The sequence below is a fragment of the Anomalospiza imberbis genome, chromosome Z, assembly GCF_031753505.1.
Source record: "Anomalospiza imberbis isolate Cuckoo-Finch-1a 21T00152 chromosome Z, ASM3175350v1, whole genome shotgun sequence".
In the NCBI taxonomy this organism is placed as follows: domain Eukaryota; kingdom Metazoa; phylum Chordata; class Aves; order Passeriformes; family Viduidae; genus Anomalospiza; species Anomalospiza imberbis.
In genome coordinates, this window is record NC_089721.1 from 60,378,482 (window position 1) to 60,394,309 (window position 15,828).

The following is a 15,828-nucleotide window of genomic DNA, read 5'->3' on the forward strand; positions in this document are numbered from 1 at the left end:
TGAACCAGACCTTGTGTTCAGTCAGTAATCTTCTATGTGCATTCACTGGCACAGCTCTAAGGCTGATCTGTATTATCATAGGCACAGCTGTGACAGTGGAGCTGGCCCAAGCTTCTGAGAAGTTGCCAGGCTCCAGGAAAGTTGGAGGTATTTCTATGCACATTTGCTGATAGTGATCTGAGCTAAATCTTGTGTTAATTCTTTTCAAATATCACTGGAAAAAGTGGGCAGGTCCAGAAAAAGCAACTGAGTCATGACATCACCAGTGCCTATTGTTACATGTACCTATTGGTATAGCAGTCTTGCATGTAAGGAGGGGTCCAGATGCAGATACAATGCATGACAAAGTAGCATCCATCTGATCTTTGGGATAATGCCAGATGGCACCTTGGGTCCCTTCAGCCTTGCTTCAGCTCATAGAGTTTTCTGATGGTCTCCGAGCAGATGTTCTCGTTCCAGGCAAAGGATTTATCTCTTAAAGGCAGCTTCAGAACCCTTTTTTTCTCTCTTGTTTATTTTCCTAAGGCATGTGGAAAAGAACATGAGTTAGTGATGGTGGTAGCGTATACAATTTAATTTGTATATGACAAGCAAGGAGGGAGATATAGTCTTTTCAGCTCTAGAGTGTGATTAAAGTAGATGAAAACCCTTTGCATCAGTCCTGACATGGTTGTTTGAAGATGTCTACTGCCTAGAGATCCTACATAAACTAATTAAGAAAGAGATCAAATCTGACTGAGACAGGTAGGGCTAGCACTGGCAATCAGTATCAACCCAGGAAATGAGAAAGGCAGGAGTTTATTGCTGTTTTAGAACACAGTCCTGAGAAAATGTGGCTTGAAGAAAGGTTTTTGGTTATCAAATACTTTCTGCATTGTGCAAAACAGCTGATGAGAAGGCTGAAACCAGAACCAGATGGAGTGTTTGGAAGTAAGAATCTCCCCACCCAGGGCTTGCAATTAAGTCAGTAAATTGCCATGGAAAGGGAACCTGTAGTCAACATGAGAACTTATGCATGTAAACAGTGTGGTGCAGGTGTCTCCATCTTGCCTTGCTATCAATTGGCTTTGCTCAATTAGAAAATCTGTGCTTAATCGAGTGCTGAAACAAATTCCTGCAAACCTTATCACCATTCAGAAATGGATATTTTCGACACTTTTGCATTCTGTAGGGTTGAAGAGAAAACCACAGTTCTCATTTCCATTCTTAATGCAACATAGATTTGGGTAGAAAAAATTACTTAGAAGAAACAGGCAGGCTTGAGGAGGTCTTGTTTCTTATTGAGAACTCAAAGAGGTTGAAGTCAGTTGGCCGACTGGACTAAGACAGTTCACTGTGTTTCCTGAAACTCAGCTGTGGTTACGTGGAAAAACATCACTGGTCACTTAGATCTTCACCATACCAAGGGAGAAAATTAAGTTGTAAATTGGAAAAGTTGTGTCTGTGGCAGCTGAGGTGAGAGAGGGTCTGATCTATACAGGTTCATATAGTAGTAGAATAATTTGGCTGGAAGGGACCTCCAGAGGTTGTCCAGTCCAACCCTTCTTCTCTATTGGGTTGCTATCTGAGGAGTCAAGCTCCAAACATCTTCAAGGACAGTGGTGTTCCTTATGCATAGTACCCTTGAGAAAAAAAAGGCTTTCTTACTACTGTGGGAATGCCCCACCATGGATCTTTATCTTAATGGTCCTGTCCCTGTGCACCTCCCAGGAGAGCCTGGCTTCTTCATGATGGAGTCCTTCCTCATGGAAACTGAAGGCAGCCAAAAGAACTCACCCTTGTTTTTTCATCTCCAAGCGGATCAAAGGCATATCTCTTTAATCCATCTGCTGTGTTACAGCAGCCTGTTTTCTGTGGCCTCCACTCTGGTCACTCCAAGGGATCATTGCTGCCCAGTGGAGGCTTCATGACACAGAGCTAACTGTGTGTCATGCAGTGGGTCTCATTGAGTGCAGGCTGGCTGTAGAGAATGATGCTGCTTAATGTTCTCATCACATCTGAGTCAGTGCATTTGGGAAGAAACAAATGTAGGAAGTCATATAATCATGCAGATAATACTTTACATAATTCTTAGCCATCTTGTGGGTTTTTTTGAAGATCCTGCAGAAATAATAAAGCAACTGATGGAGTACTTTCCCTTTAATATTTTGTCATTTTAGAAAGGTAGTCAGCAAACTGAAATCCAGCTTGAGCAATCGTAACAATGGGAAGAAAAGATCAAAACTTAAATAAAAAAGCTGCCAGATAGTTTGCAGTTCTCTCTGTTTCAAGTCGCAAATGGACAGCAACTTTGAATTAAATCTGTTCATGTTCAGGCTTCACACACAATCCATAAATGGCAACTGGGCAGCTTCAGGAGCTCCAAGCAAAAGCTTTGCCTTTCTATTATAACCAAATAACTATCCTGTAGCATACTCTCTGCAGTAGCATTTTGTTCAAGGTCTAAGACTTCTATTGTAATTTCCAAAGGTATTAGGGTCACCCATTATAATTTAAATGTATTGGATTGGTATCTCAGTTCAAGCACTTCAGCACTCCTGGTGCCGTCAGATCTACTTTCATGTTGCTGGATGATATGAAAGAGGGGGCAGCAGGGTAAAGAGAAGGTAGATCTAAGGGAAACCAGTTTGTGGGTAAGGAGAAGAGACATTCTTCTCCAGAGGAGGTCTCTGTCAAGTGGGCAAATTACTTCACCTTTGGGTCAAAATGCTCTAGCAGTCTCAGGAATTATTTTCTGATGAATGCAAGAAGGCAGCCCAGACAGCATAGGATCACTTTCTGACTTTCAGTCTTGTTCTGGTCTCACTCAGAGACTGAGCATCCTGCATCTGCGGCATTGCTACTGTATTACAGGATGACAATCGTGCTCCCTCTGGACGCACAGGGCACCAGTTTTGTTTTAATTTTGTTTTGTCTGCACCAATATAATTCAGGAGCAGTAGACTGAAGTTACCAAAGCTTAAAAGCAACAGAGTAAAGACAGGACAAAAATCACACTCCCTAGATCATCATTCTCTAGAAGTACCTCAATTTCACTGTGATTCATTTCTGCTCTTAGCCAGGATGAGTGACTTAGCCAATGCAGGTTTGGCTGGCAGGGTGTAGCAGGGAGAGACCAATATTTCATATAACCACTAACAAAACCAGGATGTGAGCCATGTACCCAAGGAAAGACAATAGCATCTAGTGTTCTGAAAACAGATCAAGGCTAACCAACACTCAGCTGTCACTGAGATCTTGATACCTTTAAAGTCTGGAGAAAAAAAATCAAACAACAAAATAGATGTAAGGTTTTAAGCCATTGGTTTGCATATAAGCAAATTTGGACTGAGTCAGCTAAAGCATAGTACATACAGTTTCAAGTGTCTTAGGTCAGATCTCCCCAAACCATGTTTGATTGGTCACAAGTCCAGTTTGCTCAGAGCCAGTCATTTACTTCATCGAGACAGTATTAGAAGCAGCTTTTCTCTCCAATGTGAAATAAATTCAGACTCCTTGCTAAGAATTTTCACTCAATTATTTACAGTTCCACTTGTCTTTGAAGACCTCAACCACCAAAGCCTCAGACTTCTTCCCCTTAGAAAAAATCCCTTGATAGCAGCCACTTCTGCTCCAAACTATCACCAGCTGATTGGCAGCACAACATCTCACATAGACAGGCAGCAAGTTTGACCTGACTTAGTGAAAGCTCATTGATGCTGCCTAAAACAGGGCTGAGTCTTATCTACAGGTGTGTTATGAAAGTTCTGCTCCCCAAGTGTGAAACTGTTTCAGATTTAGGAAACATTTAGAAAATGTATCTCTATGTTTCCCAGTTCCCATACTAAGCGCTGAACAACTTAGGAGTCATTCAACGTGCAGTCAAAATTTTCATCAGACTAACCCCCATCCATTTCAGAGGGCTCTTGCACTATGTTTCTCATTATCCATCATTTGACTTCTGGTATTGTAAAGACAAACTTGGAACTTTCTTTGCATTCTCAGATCCGTGTTCACTAAGGATATTTGTGTCTTGCCTGTGCCTTGCAGCCAGTGGAGCTCTCACTTTGTTCATGGGCAACAGCTGTGGCTTGAGTGATGAGGGAAAAAGGCAGGAGAAACCATCTCTACCCTTGCCTATTGCATCCTCAATGCCTTTGCTGCTTAGCTTTGCTATGCAAGTACAGGTGGCAGGCTGGCAAGGCAAAAGTTCATAGTTTGGGAAACTAGCTGTCTCTGGGATCATAACCAGCTGATGAGCACTGCAGAAGGAAAAATGGAGAGAAGCACTGTAACATCTCTGAGCACACTGGGCAGTTCCTTTTCACAGTATTATCGTCTGTATCATTTCCACTCCAGCCTGTCCTCTGCATTGCCCAGAGGAGTTAAACCCTATTAACACTACTTCACCAACAACACACTGAGGCAATGGTTTAGAGCAAGATCTCTCCCTCATCTTTGAACCATAAAAAAGGGAATGAGCTATTTTTCCTATTAATGACATGCCTGTGACTAAGGAATAGCTTTTGGAATCTTTGCTCTCTTCACATCTTGGGACAAAATGATTACGTTTCTCTTCCTGGGAAGTTAGTATATCTCAGTGTATAAACTGGGGGAAACTGACCAGAAGAGGCTGATTGCTGCTCAGGGGTGGGCTGGGCACAGATCAGTGGGTGGCAAGCAATTGTGTTGTGCATAATTTCTCATCTTTGGGTTTTATTTCTGTCTCTCTTTTTGCTGTCTCCCTTTTCATCATCATCATCATTATATTATTATTATTATTATTATTATTATTATTATTATTATTATTATTATGTTTCATTGCATTTTATTATTATGTTTCATTAATGTTATTGTAATTTTTTTCAAATTCTTCTCTCCATCCCCTTGGGGGAGGGGAGATTGTAAGCAAGTGACTACATGGTACTCAGTTGCAGTGTGAGGTTAAACCACAACGTCATTGCAGGCTCCATCACTGCTATTATCTGCATTGGTTTTAGGAAAAAGAACTCCTCTTACCTATTGTTTTTCTCAGCCTAATCAGACTTGCCTATCTGTTTCCATGGAAATCATTATTACACCTGTCCATTCACTTATGACTTCCCCAGACCTGAGGTCTCCACATGTGCCTGGCATGGTGTAGAGTGGGCTTTTGATGGGGAGGTGCAGACTGACTTGACCCTTTTCAGAGCCATCTATTAATGCTGTCCATTATGCCATGGCTGCTGCATTGATGGCACTTAGAGGGTGAAGCTCATAGTGCTTTCCCAAGAAGGGTTTTCCCTGGGTTAACTGCTTTGGATGCTGAAACACATAGAGATGAAGGGATGTGACAAGATGCTCTGCAAGCCAGTGGAAGCAGGGTGTGCAGAAGGCCAGTACAGTGTACTGATGACCATAATACTGGTATCTTGCTTTTATCTTATGGTTTTGTTTCTTTCCTTTGGCCTCCATTACTACTCCTCTCCACAAATCCCAGGAGGGCTGGCAAGAGTTGCTTCCAGACAGCCACAGCACTCTGTAATGTGTAGCATGTCTTCATCACTGCTCCGGATTCCTCCTCCTCTGCTCCTTGTGCATCTAGTATTGTAGCAATGATACTTATATTGCATATAGCTAATGTAAACTAGCATTACACTAAAAGTACATTTTTTTGCCTTTACAGGCTGTAGCTAGTTAGGTTTCTGACCTGGAGTAATGAGGCAGTTTAGATAACAATGATAACTATAATTGAGAGGTATCCCACTGTTAATACCTCAGAGTGTGTCTCTCTACCTTACACACATTACTCAGCCTTTAAAACACCTGCAACCAAGCCAGTAGGGCCAAAACTATAAGCCCATTCTTTCATTATATAGTTTTAGCATGTTGTCACGGGCCTAGAGTCTTTAAGAAGAAACCTTTCCTTGCATACCTTTTTGATGCCTATCACTGCTGGGAACTCCTTATCTGCTATGAAAGAACAGAAATTACCAGTGTCAGGAATATTAGGCCCTTCTTGCTTAGGAAATCAAATAATTTCTCACATTCCTCTGGATAGCTGATGAATTTTGCGTGTAAGATGCAGAAACAATCTGCATAGCGAGAGACAAAGATTAGAGTCAAGGATTACCCAGAAGGGAAGTAGATTAAAAAGAGCTTTTAAATAAGAGAAATATTCAAATATACAACACATAAACACACACACGGACACACACAGGGTAGAGGTAGCTGATGTGATTCCATTGTTTGTTATGTGAATCCACTTCCCTGAAGGCATGATGGCATGCATTTTAAATCAAAGGGCATTGAAAGAAATAGTGCATTTGCAGCCACAGATAAAAGTAACAATGCTGCACATAAGAACAAAAGCAGATGGGACACATCTGTGTCTCTGGGGATTAAGTGACATATGGCAGTGACATGCTTTGCATTCTCAAAAATCTGCAAAATATTTAAAATAAGTTGGTTTTTTATAGCTACCAAATCTTTAGAATATGCCTCATTTCGTAAATGTTCTTGCCATTGCAGTTCTTTATGCAAATGAAATTGTCTGTGAAACAACCTGCTTTTTTCCTGATACTTCTCATGTTGCTTCCCCATAATTCATTATTGCATGTAGTGCATGTTTGTGTGTGTGTGTGTGTGTGTGTGTATGTATGTTTCCTATGATCATTCTGTTTGGATTCTGAAAGCGTTAGCTAAAAATCACTGCAAGAGTACAGTGATAAACTAAAATGAAATTAAATAATAGAAGAGGAGCTGTGGCAGGAAGGTTTTAGGAAAACAGTTTCAAATTCTAGGTTTTAACTCTGATAACCATAGTTTTTAATGGATTTTTCCTCTGTAAATATTCCAGCTATAAGAAAATTAAATACAATCATTACAGAACTAAACAATACTTCACAGTATAATGGCACTGTTTTGTTTGTTTTTATAAATGCTAGAACTTTACTAATTTTCTTTTATGAAAGAACAAACAAAACAAATAACAAACAAACAAACCAAAACGAAAGACACATGTCAAAGTAACAGTGCTGAGAGAAAAAAGTTACATAGTTGTGGTAAAATACCTGCAGAAGGTACAAGGGGAGTGAAAAAATGTCACAACCACAGTATCACTCAATTTTTGAGACTTTTCATGATGTATTGGGGGGCAAAATATATAAAAGCAACAATGTGACAGATCAGAAACATGCTGTTGATTGTAACTTACCATGTTCTTCAAAAAGATTAAAAATGAAAGTGATTCTAGGAACTGTCTTTGAAAACAGAAGAATAAAACAGAGACATTTTATAATTCAGAGGCATGTTAGCATGTTAATATAAAGTGATATGGAAAGAATAGGATATTTTGTCCAAAAGCCATCACGTTAGGTACTAATAATCTTGTAAGAATAACGTAATAACTTGTGTATTCAGACTCAGGTGTCTGCCTAAAGAAATGAGCAACAGCTAGAAAACAGCTAGAAGCTCCCCCTCTCAAAAAGCTGAGAGATTATGAAAACAAAACCAGGGAACACTATGAAACAGAGATAGAATGGTTGATAATACAGGTATCATCGCTGAACTAGTGGAAATCCATGTTCTACTACCTATCATCTTGTCAATATTATGTATTTTTTACTGTGCACAACCAGCCACAATGTGTCTCACATCAGGGTTCTCAGTTAAGAAGTTGACTACTTTGTGAACAAACCTGGGGAACTGGAAGGACTGGACTCTTGCCTTATAGCTTGGGGACCTTGGCATGCAAAGTAGAGCAGGAAAATCAACCAGCCAAGACCAGACATGGTAACAGAGCTCCTGGAAAGGAGAGAGCATCTGTCCTTCCTGGGAATGCCATATGGATAGTCTGGTCAGACCTAGCTGCAGGTTCCCTTGCTGTACAATTCTCAGCAATTACATCCTGGAAGGAAACATGAAATACAACTATAGCATCTATTCTCAAAAGATTGGTAGCAGTTTATAGTTTATATAAATCATTCAATCAGTGGGCTTCTTGCAAACTTCTTTGCACATTCATAAGCTTGGAAGGAATTCAGAGAGGTGTTTAACATAGTGCATGAGTAACTACTTTCCATAGAGCTCTTCACAGCCAATCCGAGGATTGGTTGCCTTGTGCTTCCCAGTTGTCTGCAAACTCCAGGAGCAGTTTAGGGAACATTTCAGATTATTAAAAAGTAAATCTTGAGGAACAATCCAGCCCTTCATCTGGTAATTCCATGTTTCCTTTCTACTGATAAGCCCCGGCACTGGATCCAGCATTCCAGGTATGTATCACCAGTGCTGAGTAGAGAGGAAGAATCACTTCTCTTGATCTGCTTGTGTGGTTCTTCCTGTTGCAACTCAGGATGTTGGTGACCTTTGCTACAAGGGTGCATTGCTGGCTTATAGTCAGCTTGGTACCTGTAAGGTTCCTCAGGGCTTTTCTGCTATCCTGCTCGCCAGCCAGCGAGCCCCCAGCCTGTTCTGGTGCCTGAGGTTACTCCTCAGGTGCAGGAAAACTTTATACTTAATTACATTGAACTTCATGGGGTTCCTGTCAGTCATTTCTCCAATTTTTTTAAGGTCCTTCTGAGTGGCAGAAAACCTTGTGCTGTATCAGCCACTCCTCCCAGTTTTCCACCATCTGAAAAATAACCCCTGCTTGCTAAGGGTGCACTCTGTCCCATCATTCATAACAGTATCTATCCCTGGAGTACTCTACCACTGGCTGGCCTTCAGCTGAACTTTTTGCTGCTTACTACAACCCTCTCAGCCTGACAGTTCAGCCACTTTTCTGTCCAGTGTTCACTTATCTAGCCTGTAAGGCATAGACAAATGTGTGTGAGAATTTTTCCGAGATGGTGTCAAAAGTCTTGCTAAACTTGAGGTAAACATCCTACACTGCTCTTCCCTCAAATTTTAATGATTCTGTATGTTTTCCTACTGCTTCAAAGATATTTTGGAGACAAGGGAAACACTATCAGAGGCATTGAGTCATTAGAACTCTCAGATCCTTTCCTTAGAAAACATGCCCTTTGCCAGTTACTTTTACTTAGCAGTAACATAGGCAAGCAAGTCTGGCACTGGTTTTGGGAGACTGACTTGGCAGCCTTAAATATTGACATCCATCATCTAGCGTAGTTTAAAAGATGAACCAGTGCCACTGCTTTTGGTTAAACTTGCTGTGACTGAGGGGTAGTCAGTGGTAAAGCTTATTCTACCACTAGTCCTGAGAGATTCAGGCTTCCCCATCACCACCACTCCATTTAGCACACAGAGTTGTAGTGTCAAAATGCATTAGCACAAACATTATAGGAGAAAAAAGCAGAAATCTCTCTGGAGTACGAAACATTAAATATTTGAAAATTATAATTTAAAGAAAAAGTCTGTGAACATATAAGTCAGACTAGACTTCAACCTCAGTTCCCTTCTCCAGAGCAGCTGTAGCAGAGAGATGGCAGTGTGATTAGGCTTGCCAGCTCTTTGTGGTACCAGCAGCTGCTGTGGCAGTTTGCCAGGATACCCCAAGGCTCCATCGCTTCTGAATATATGTCATTTTGTAAGCAAAAACCATGCAGCACAAAAATACATGGTCGCCAATACCAACTCGGCAGACTAAGAATAGATCAGCTTCAACTATGTTAACCGTTTTGAATACAAGAGATTGCAAAGTATCAGGATCACATTACAGAGAGGAGAGCTGAAGAAAGGGTGGAAAACTAGGTGCAGTTCTCAGCTACTTCACCTCACGAAGTTTAACAGGGAAAGAGGCTTGACTTTAGCATGGATGAAGCACACAGTGTAAAGACAGCTTTCCAAAGCCTAGAGCAAAGGCTTATGCTTAGATTTCTGCAAGTCAGACCTCCCTTGGTGGGCTGCTTCAATGTATCCCAACAATGGAGGTACCAGGGCAGTCTAGCAGCCCGGTTGGGTCCAGAGACTGGTGAAGGGTGCTTTTCTGCTTGTAAAAGCTGAGGCAGCCAGTAAAAGAAAGGTTGAAGGCAAGTGTTATGTAAGTACTCAAGATGAGAGCAATAGTTCAGGAAGTAATTTCTTCCCTAAAGCACAGGAGCATGGGTGGGTAGGTGAGTGAAAGGACAGCAAATTTTCTTCAAACTCAGAGCACAGGACAACATGTGGTGATTTTCATGGGTTTCCTTCACACAAGACTTTTATGATGGAGTCTAGTCCTGCTGAGGCACTGGAAAGTACTAAGGCCATAACAGAGAACTTAAATCTCTGCTTAAGTAAGCAGGGAAGATTACTTAAGATGCTGAAGGAGAGATACTGTGGTCAAAGCTCATTTTTGCCATTGGTGAAAACACAGCAACCAATACTGAGGTGTCAGCAAGGGCTATGGGAGGCTGCTTACAGCATTTGCTCCTCTGGGTGCCTGTGATCATGTTGGCTATTATGCAAGAGGAGAAAGTGCCCATGAAATTTATGTGAAATTGGTGTAATTTACCAAAGTGAACCAAAATACTCTTCTTTCTTGTTTACTAGGCACTTCCATGCTAGAAAGTCACAAGCTCCCTTGAGTATCAGCAAAAATGAAAAGAACACAATTTAAACAGACTTATGAAGTGTTTATAAACTGAATTTATTATTAGTTTTAAAAGGCATGGCTGCTTTGTTGTAGGGCAGCTTGTCTCAGGCTTGAAGGGTTTGCTAAGCATAGTAAAAGACTGGGAAGGCAGAACGAGTTGTTATATTTTGTTTGCACTGTCAAGAAAAATATTCATCACAACCTCTCTGAGAGAAGTTTTGGTCTCAATGTGCAGAGCTCTGATCAAGAAGTAAAAACCATCATATACAGCGAGTGGGAACTGCAGTGGATAGAAATTGCTTCAGTCCAAAGTAATAATGATTTAGAGTGCAGATTCTCTGCCAGGGATTGAATTTATACAGTTCAGAGAATACACACTCATGCTGACAGGACTGGTTGACCTCAGGGAACCTGCAGTCCATGACCTTCCCTCTCTTAGGTGCAGCTCTTAAGTAGAGCTCAGGCTGCTACTAGCCACAGCACCAAGACTGACACAATTTTGGGGAAACTAGGGTTCTGAGCAGTGTATCCCAGCAAACTTCTTGCTTTGCTGAGGGAGGATACCCAAACCTTTACCATCCATAGTTGTCGTGGCAAGGAAACCTGGTCTTACAGGTTAGACAGATGCTCTCTGATGACGGAGAGCATGCAGGTTAGATGGATGCTCACCCACCCCAAAGGGGGGAACTAGAGCATCTTGGAAATTAAGCTTAGAATGAAGTTCTGCTTATCTTTAACATGCTCAGCTGTTTGCATGACAGACAGTGTGGAGTCTTTTCCCAGCGCAAACTGAGTTAAGAGCGTACTACCAGAAATTCAATATCTCTATAACGGCTGTCAAATACTCTAGCCTTCATACCACCACCTCAGTAGGTGTTAAAAAAGTGTCCTGCCATCAGATGGAAAAAAGTTAAGGAAAGTAACCCAAAACCTGGAAAGACTGCTGCACAAAACTGACGAGGGTGGGAAGAACAGTTGTTACTGTTTCTTGAGCATAGAAAAAGGCCTGATACATCAGCTCCAAGAAATAAGAGTACCTGTTATGCATGCTTGGTAAAAACACAATATGGCTAAGTAATACCAGTGCTGGCTCACAGTAGCCAGTGTCTAGGAAATAAGAGCAAGCAAATTAATGAATTCATTTGCTTGTCTTCTAGGAAGCTGTCTGGTAGTTTTGGAGCCATTACTCTACTGTCTATCATCAGGAGGGACTCCAAGGAATGGGGACATTAGGTCAGAGCCCCAGATTCTGTTCAGTAGTATCTGAATGTTCATAATGAGTTAGAGTGTTAGTTGTAAAGAGATCGCGGGTCTCCAGGACGGTTTGGATGGATGAGAGATCTCTGAAGTCAGGTCTTAGAAAATGTGGTTTATTAAAAGGGGTGAAAGGCCCTGCTTGGAGTTGCCAGGCACAACTTGTGGCAGGCCCAGGGAGATAGGGAGAAGGAGAGAGAGGGAGCAAGGGTTCCAGGTGAGGGTCCCAGGGGAAGGTCCAAGAGAGCATCCGGTCCCTCGGGCACACCTTATCAGGGGCTTCAAGGTGGGCTGGAACAGGACTTGGGCCAATGGGGTCACAGATACCTGATACTTCAGGGGAGGGTCACAGGTGTGAGATGAACCATACATTGGGGTGAGACAGAGCATTCCATGTGACCTTTGGACCTATCTGCAGGTAAAGGGCGTTGTTTAATCAGAAGGGGGGATTGCTTTCAACCTGGCTATACTATTGTTTTCTAGTTATTCAGTAGTCAAGGTTTGCTATTTCAAATCTAGTTCTCATCTCAATGTCTGTATTTTCCAAATCTTTTGACAGGCAATCATATTTATAAGGTTTTCCTATTTCATCTTCCCCAACAGTTAGTAGTTAATTTTTTTGAGAGTTCCTCATTCACATATGCAAAAAAGCTGTGTCTGTCACATCCATGTGCAGAATTTGGGTGGTATCTTTAGGAACTGCTTTCTAATACAAACCTGGTAAGAGGGAGTTTTCAATAAAACAGACAAACAATGGTGGTTGTGTGACAATGTGAATGACAGACACCTTCTTTCTTTTTTTTCTAGTCTCTCAGCAGGGGGAAAGCCAGAGACGCTTGTACAGAGATCTGCTGCGGAACTACAATCGTCTGGAACGACCTGTAGTGAATGACTCCCAACCGCTCATAGTTGAACTCCAGCTTTCCTTGCTGCAGATAATTGACGTGGTAAGTTACTTGCTGTTCTCTCCTCTGTGGCACCCATTCAGCGTAACAAATCTGATCTCTCATCTAGGAGACATACTTTTCCTCTTTATCAGGCTATCAGAGATTAAAGCAGTCTGTCGTTTGCTAAGCATCCTCCCCAAATGCTGGAGTACATGCTTTGACACTTTAGAGGACTGAATATTGTCCTAAAAGCACAGCCATTTCTGACACAACATGAGCTGCAAGGAGATGAATTATGTATTTTTTTTCCATTTGTTTTAAACAGAAAAAATAATTCAATCAATTAGAAGCTATGTGTTACTACAAATTATTAATGATACATTCTTCTCAGAGCTGTTTGGGATGCAGTAACTCAAGACCATGTGCAGCATTCAAAGCTACCATCACTGCAATTACACTTTTTCTTTAGATATTATAATGGCATTGGCCTCTTCTCCCATCATATTTTTACCATGCACTGCAACTGAATGAGTCTGCCGTGAGCTGAGCTTAGAAATAAATAAAAGTAAAACCTGGAGGCACAGCCCTCTAATTGTCTTGACTGCAACATGCTTTTACAGAATTGGAGATTTAACCCACGGAAAGTTTTAACATAATAATGCAAATCCTTTTTTTCATCATGAAGAGGATTCTGTATGATAAACCATGATATATATAGACAGGATTTCTTTCATTTTGTAAGAAAAACAAGCCAGGGGAACAATTTTGACCATCTTCACCCTGTCAGCAGAGCAAACAGATGAACACACTTGTGCTCATCTTCATCCTACCTTTTCCATAAACAGTATTTGGAGCTGGTTTATAATACACTGTCACTGTTATGGAGGGAATGAGGAATAGAGAGAGAGAGAGAGAGATGTGGAAACATTTGTGCAGCTGCAAAGCAATTTAACTGGAGCTTCAAATATTTAAACTTTTTAAAGCTCTCACAATCTTTCTGAAAATGTGTAGTACATCAGGTGCTCTCCCTGGAGAGGCAAGCAGGACCCTGAAGGTGTAGCTGCCAACATGCAAGTGGCAGGTCCAGTCAGCTGTGGTATTCCTGGAGGCAGGCAGGAGCCACTCAGATAGGGTATGCATCTTTCTGTTTTGAAATGTTACCAACTGCATTGAACTGGAAGAGAGAAGAAATCTGTACTGTCAACCAAAGGCCTCTACATGAATGAAAGAGCAAAGATTTCCTGCAGCTAATTTCAAGTACATTTCAGCAAGCAATTCTAGGTTTAGCAGAGGTGTCTCAGCTCCAAAAAATCTTCCTTCAGTCCTTCTTTATCTGTGGCATTTTCTTTCAACCTAATTTGAAAGTTGGGGGTATTAAAGGGCCATAGGTCTGTAACTGTACATTTTCAAAGTCAGGAGGAGTTACATAACACAATTTTCAACTGTGTTTCACATTCATATATAAAACCCAACCTTTCAGGAAATTGGTATTTTTTAAAAGTATTTTATCTACATTAGGTCAATGTCTATTATAAGAAATGTAGTTCCAGTGTTCCCTTTTGGTTGTCCATAATAGCTATGCTATATGTTCATACCTTTCAGAAATGAAGCTTTTTTTTCCCTACATTTTTTTCCCCTACATCTTTGTACCCAGTACAGATGCTAGATGCTAATCTGTTTTAATCAGAACCTGTTCTAGGCTTATGGTCTTGCAAACTGCACCCAAAGTGTTTTAAAAAACACCCACAGTTACCTGAAATTTTTTATCTTGGATGATGTGAAAAGGTGCCAGTCTTCTCAGCAGAGGACAAAATATCACTTGGCAGTTGAATCCCTATACTGAAAATGTCATTGTGGCATCAACAAGTGGCTAAACTAACCAACCTGTAAGTCCTAATCCCCCGGGTCCTTAAATCAGGAATCAATGCAGAAGTATGCCAGCAACAAACACTGTACTTGTCTCATCCTCCATTGCTGGCTGGACAGATTATAGTATCCGTCTGCTCCAGCTGCTGAAGTAAATATCTGTTTAAAAGGAGGCTCATTATAGCCACAATGATGTAAAGAGAAGAATTCAATCTTCTTCAAGAAGAAGTCAAGGAAAAGGTAACTTCTATCAGCAGAGACACCATGAGGCAAACCAAGAGGCCATCTCTGTTCAATCAGATGGGAGTCTGGGATGAGTATACTCTGCCTCCTCAGCTGCCCTGCCTGGCAGAAGACAAAGCAGCTGGTGCACAGCTCTTCATTTGGGGAAGAGGAAAGACAGCATCACAGTCTTGGCAACGTTGTATGCATTAACAAAGTGAAAAGCTACTTTTTTTGAGGACTTGTGTGTCTGGTGTGGTCCATTACTGTAAAAGAGCAGGGTGCTAGGCAGGGCCCCAGCATGAGGGCACTTTTTACATGATACTCCCTGGGGAGGAGAAAAGCAGTCTATGCTCAGGGAAGTGTCATGTGCCAAGGCATACTACAGCATTGCTGGACTCACTGAGATATTTTGCAAGCAGTCACTGCAACGGGCATGAGACAGTAGACCCTGTTCTGGTTTCCCTGCATGAGAAAACAATGTGAAGAAGATGAAAACAAATCTGTTTTGTTGGTGCATGGATATGAGAAGGGGTCTGCCACTGATACTCAAAGAACCTTGTGCCTTACCCATGCCAAGACCTGGATCACATCTAAAGCAATTCTATCTGGAACAGGTTCCATCACATGCCTCCATAAGTCTGTTTCCTACACATACTGTATTAAAATGTAATGAATCCTAAATTCAGCTTCTGCTGACAGGCTGCTGAGAACAGCATTGGTGACAATCTAGTTGCACACTGTTACATAGAGAGAAAAGACTGCTCTGAGATTGCTGTGGTTTTCCAAGCAGTAGTACAAGTAAGTACTTAAAATCTCACCTCCTCTTCTTAAAACCCATCAAAGAAAATGTCAAAGCATGACTTCTTTGGATTATGTTTTCTGCTTCTTTGTGCATGTATTTGCCTACACAGGATATGTATGTTGTTTAGGATTCTAAGCCAGCCATCATACTCAAAGCTGAGAAGAACACATTCTCTACTTTCATACTGTGGTAGACAAATGCAAATGAAGGACTGTGGGGTTTGGACTTTTTTCCAAAATTATATTAATTCATAACTACAGCTATGACAGGCCCATTACATTCAGGAAACAAATGAGCAGAAA

The 15,828-nt window shown here is 41.3% G+C and overlaps 1 protein-coding gene across 5 annotated transcripts in view; it reads left to right on the forward strand.

Moving 5' to 3' along the window:
* LOC137464419 (neuronal acetylcholine receptor subunit alpha-7-like) overlaps positions 1–15,828 on the forward strand; it is a 60,065-nt gene that overhangs the window by 5,024 nt on the left and 39,213 nt on the right. For 3 of the 5 annotated variants that reach the window (XM_068175744.1, XM_068175745.1, XM_068175747.1), the window contains exon 3: positions 12,554–12,693. In XM_068175744.1, the coding sequence (XP_068031845.1) occupies positions 12,554–12,693 (140 nt within the window). Of the gene's footprint in view, positions 1–8,645; positions 8,834–12,553; positions 12,694–15,828 lie in introns of all 5 variants that reach the window. The other 2 variants (XM_068175746.1, XM_068175748.1) reach the window with 1 other exon arrangement.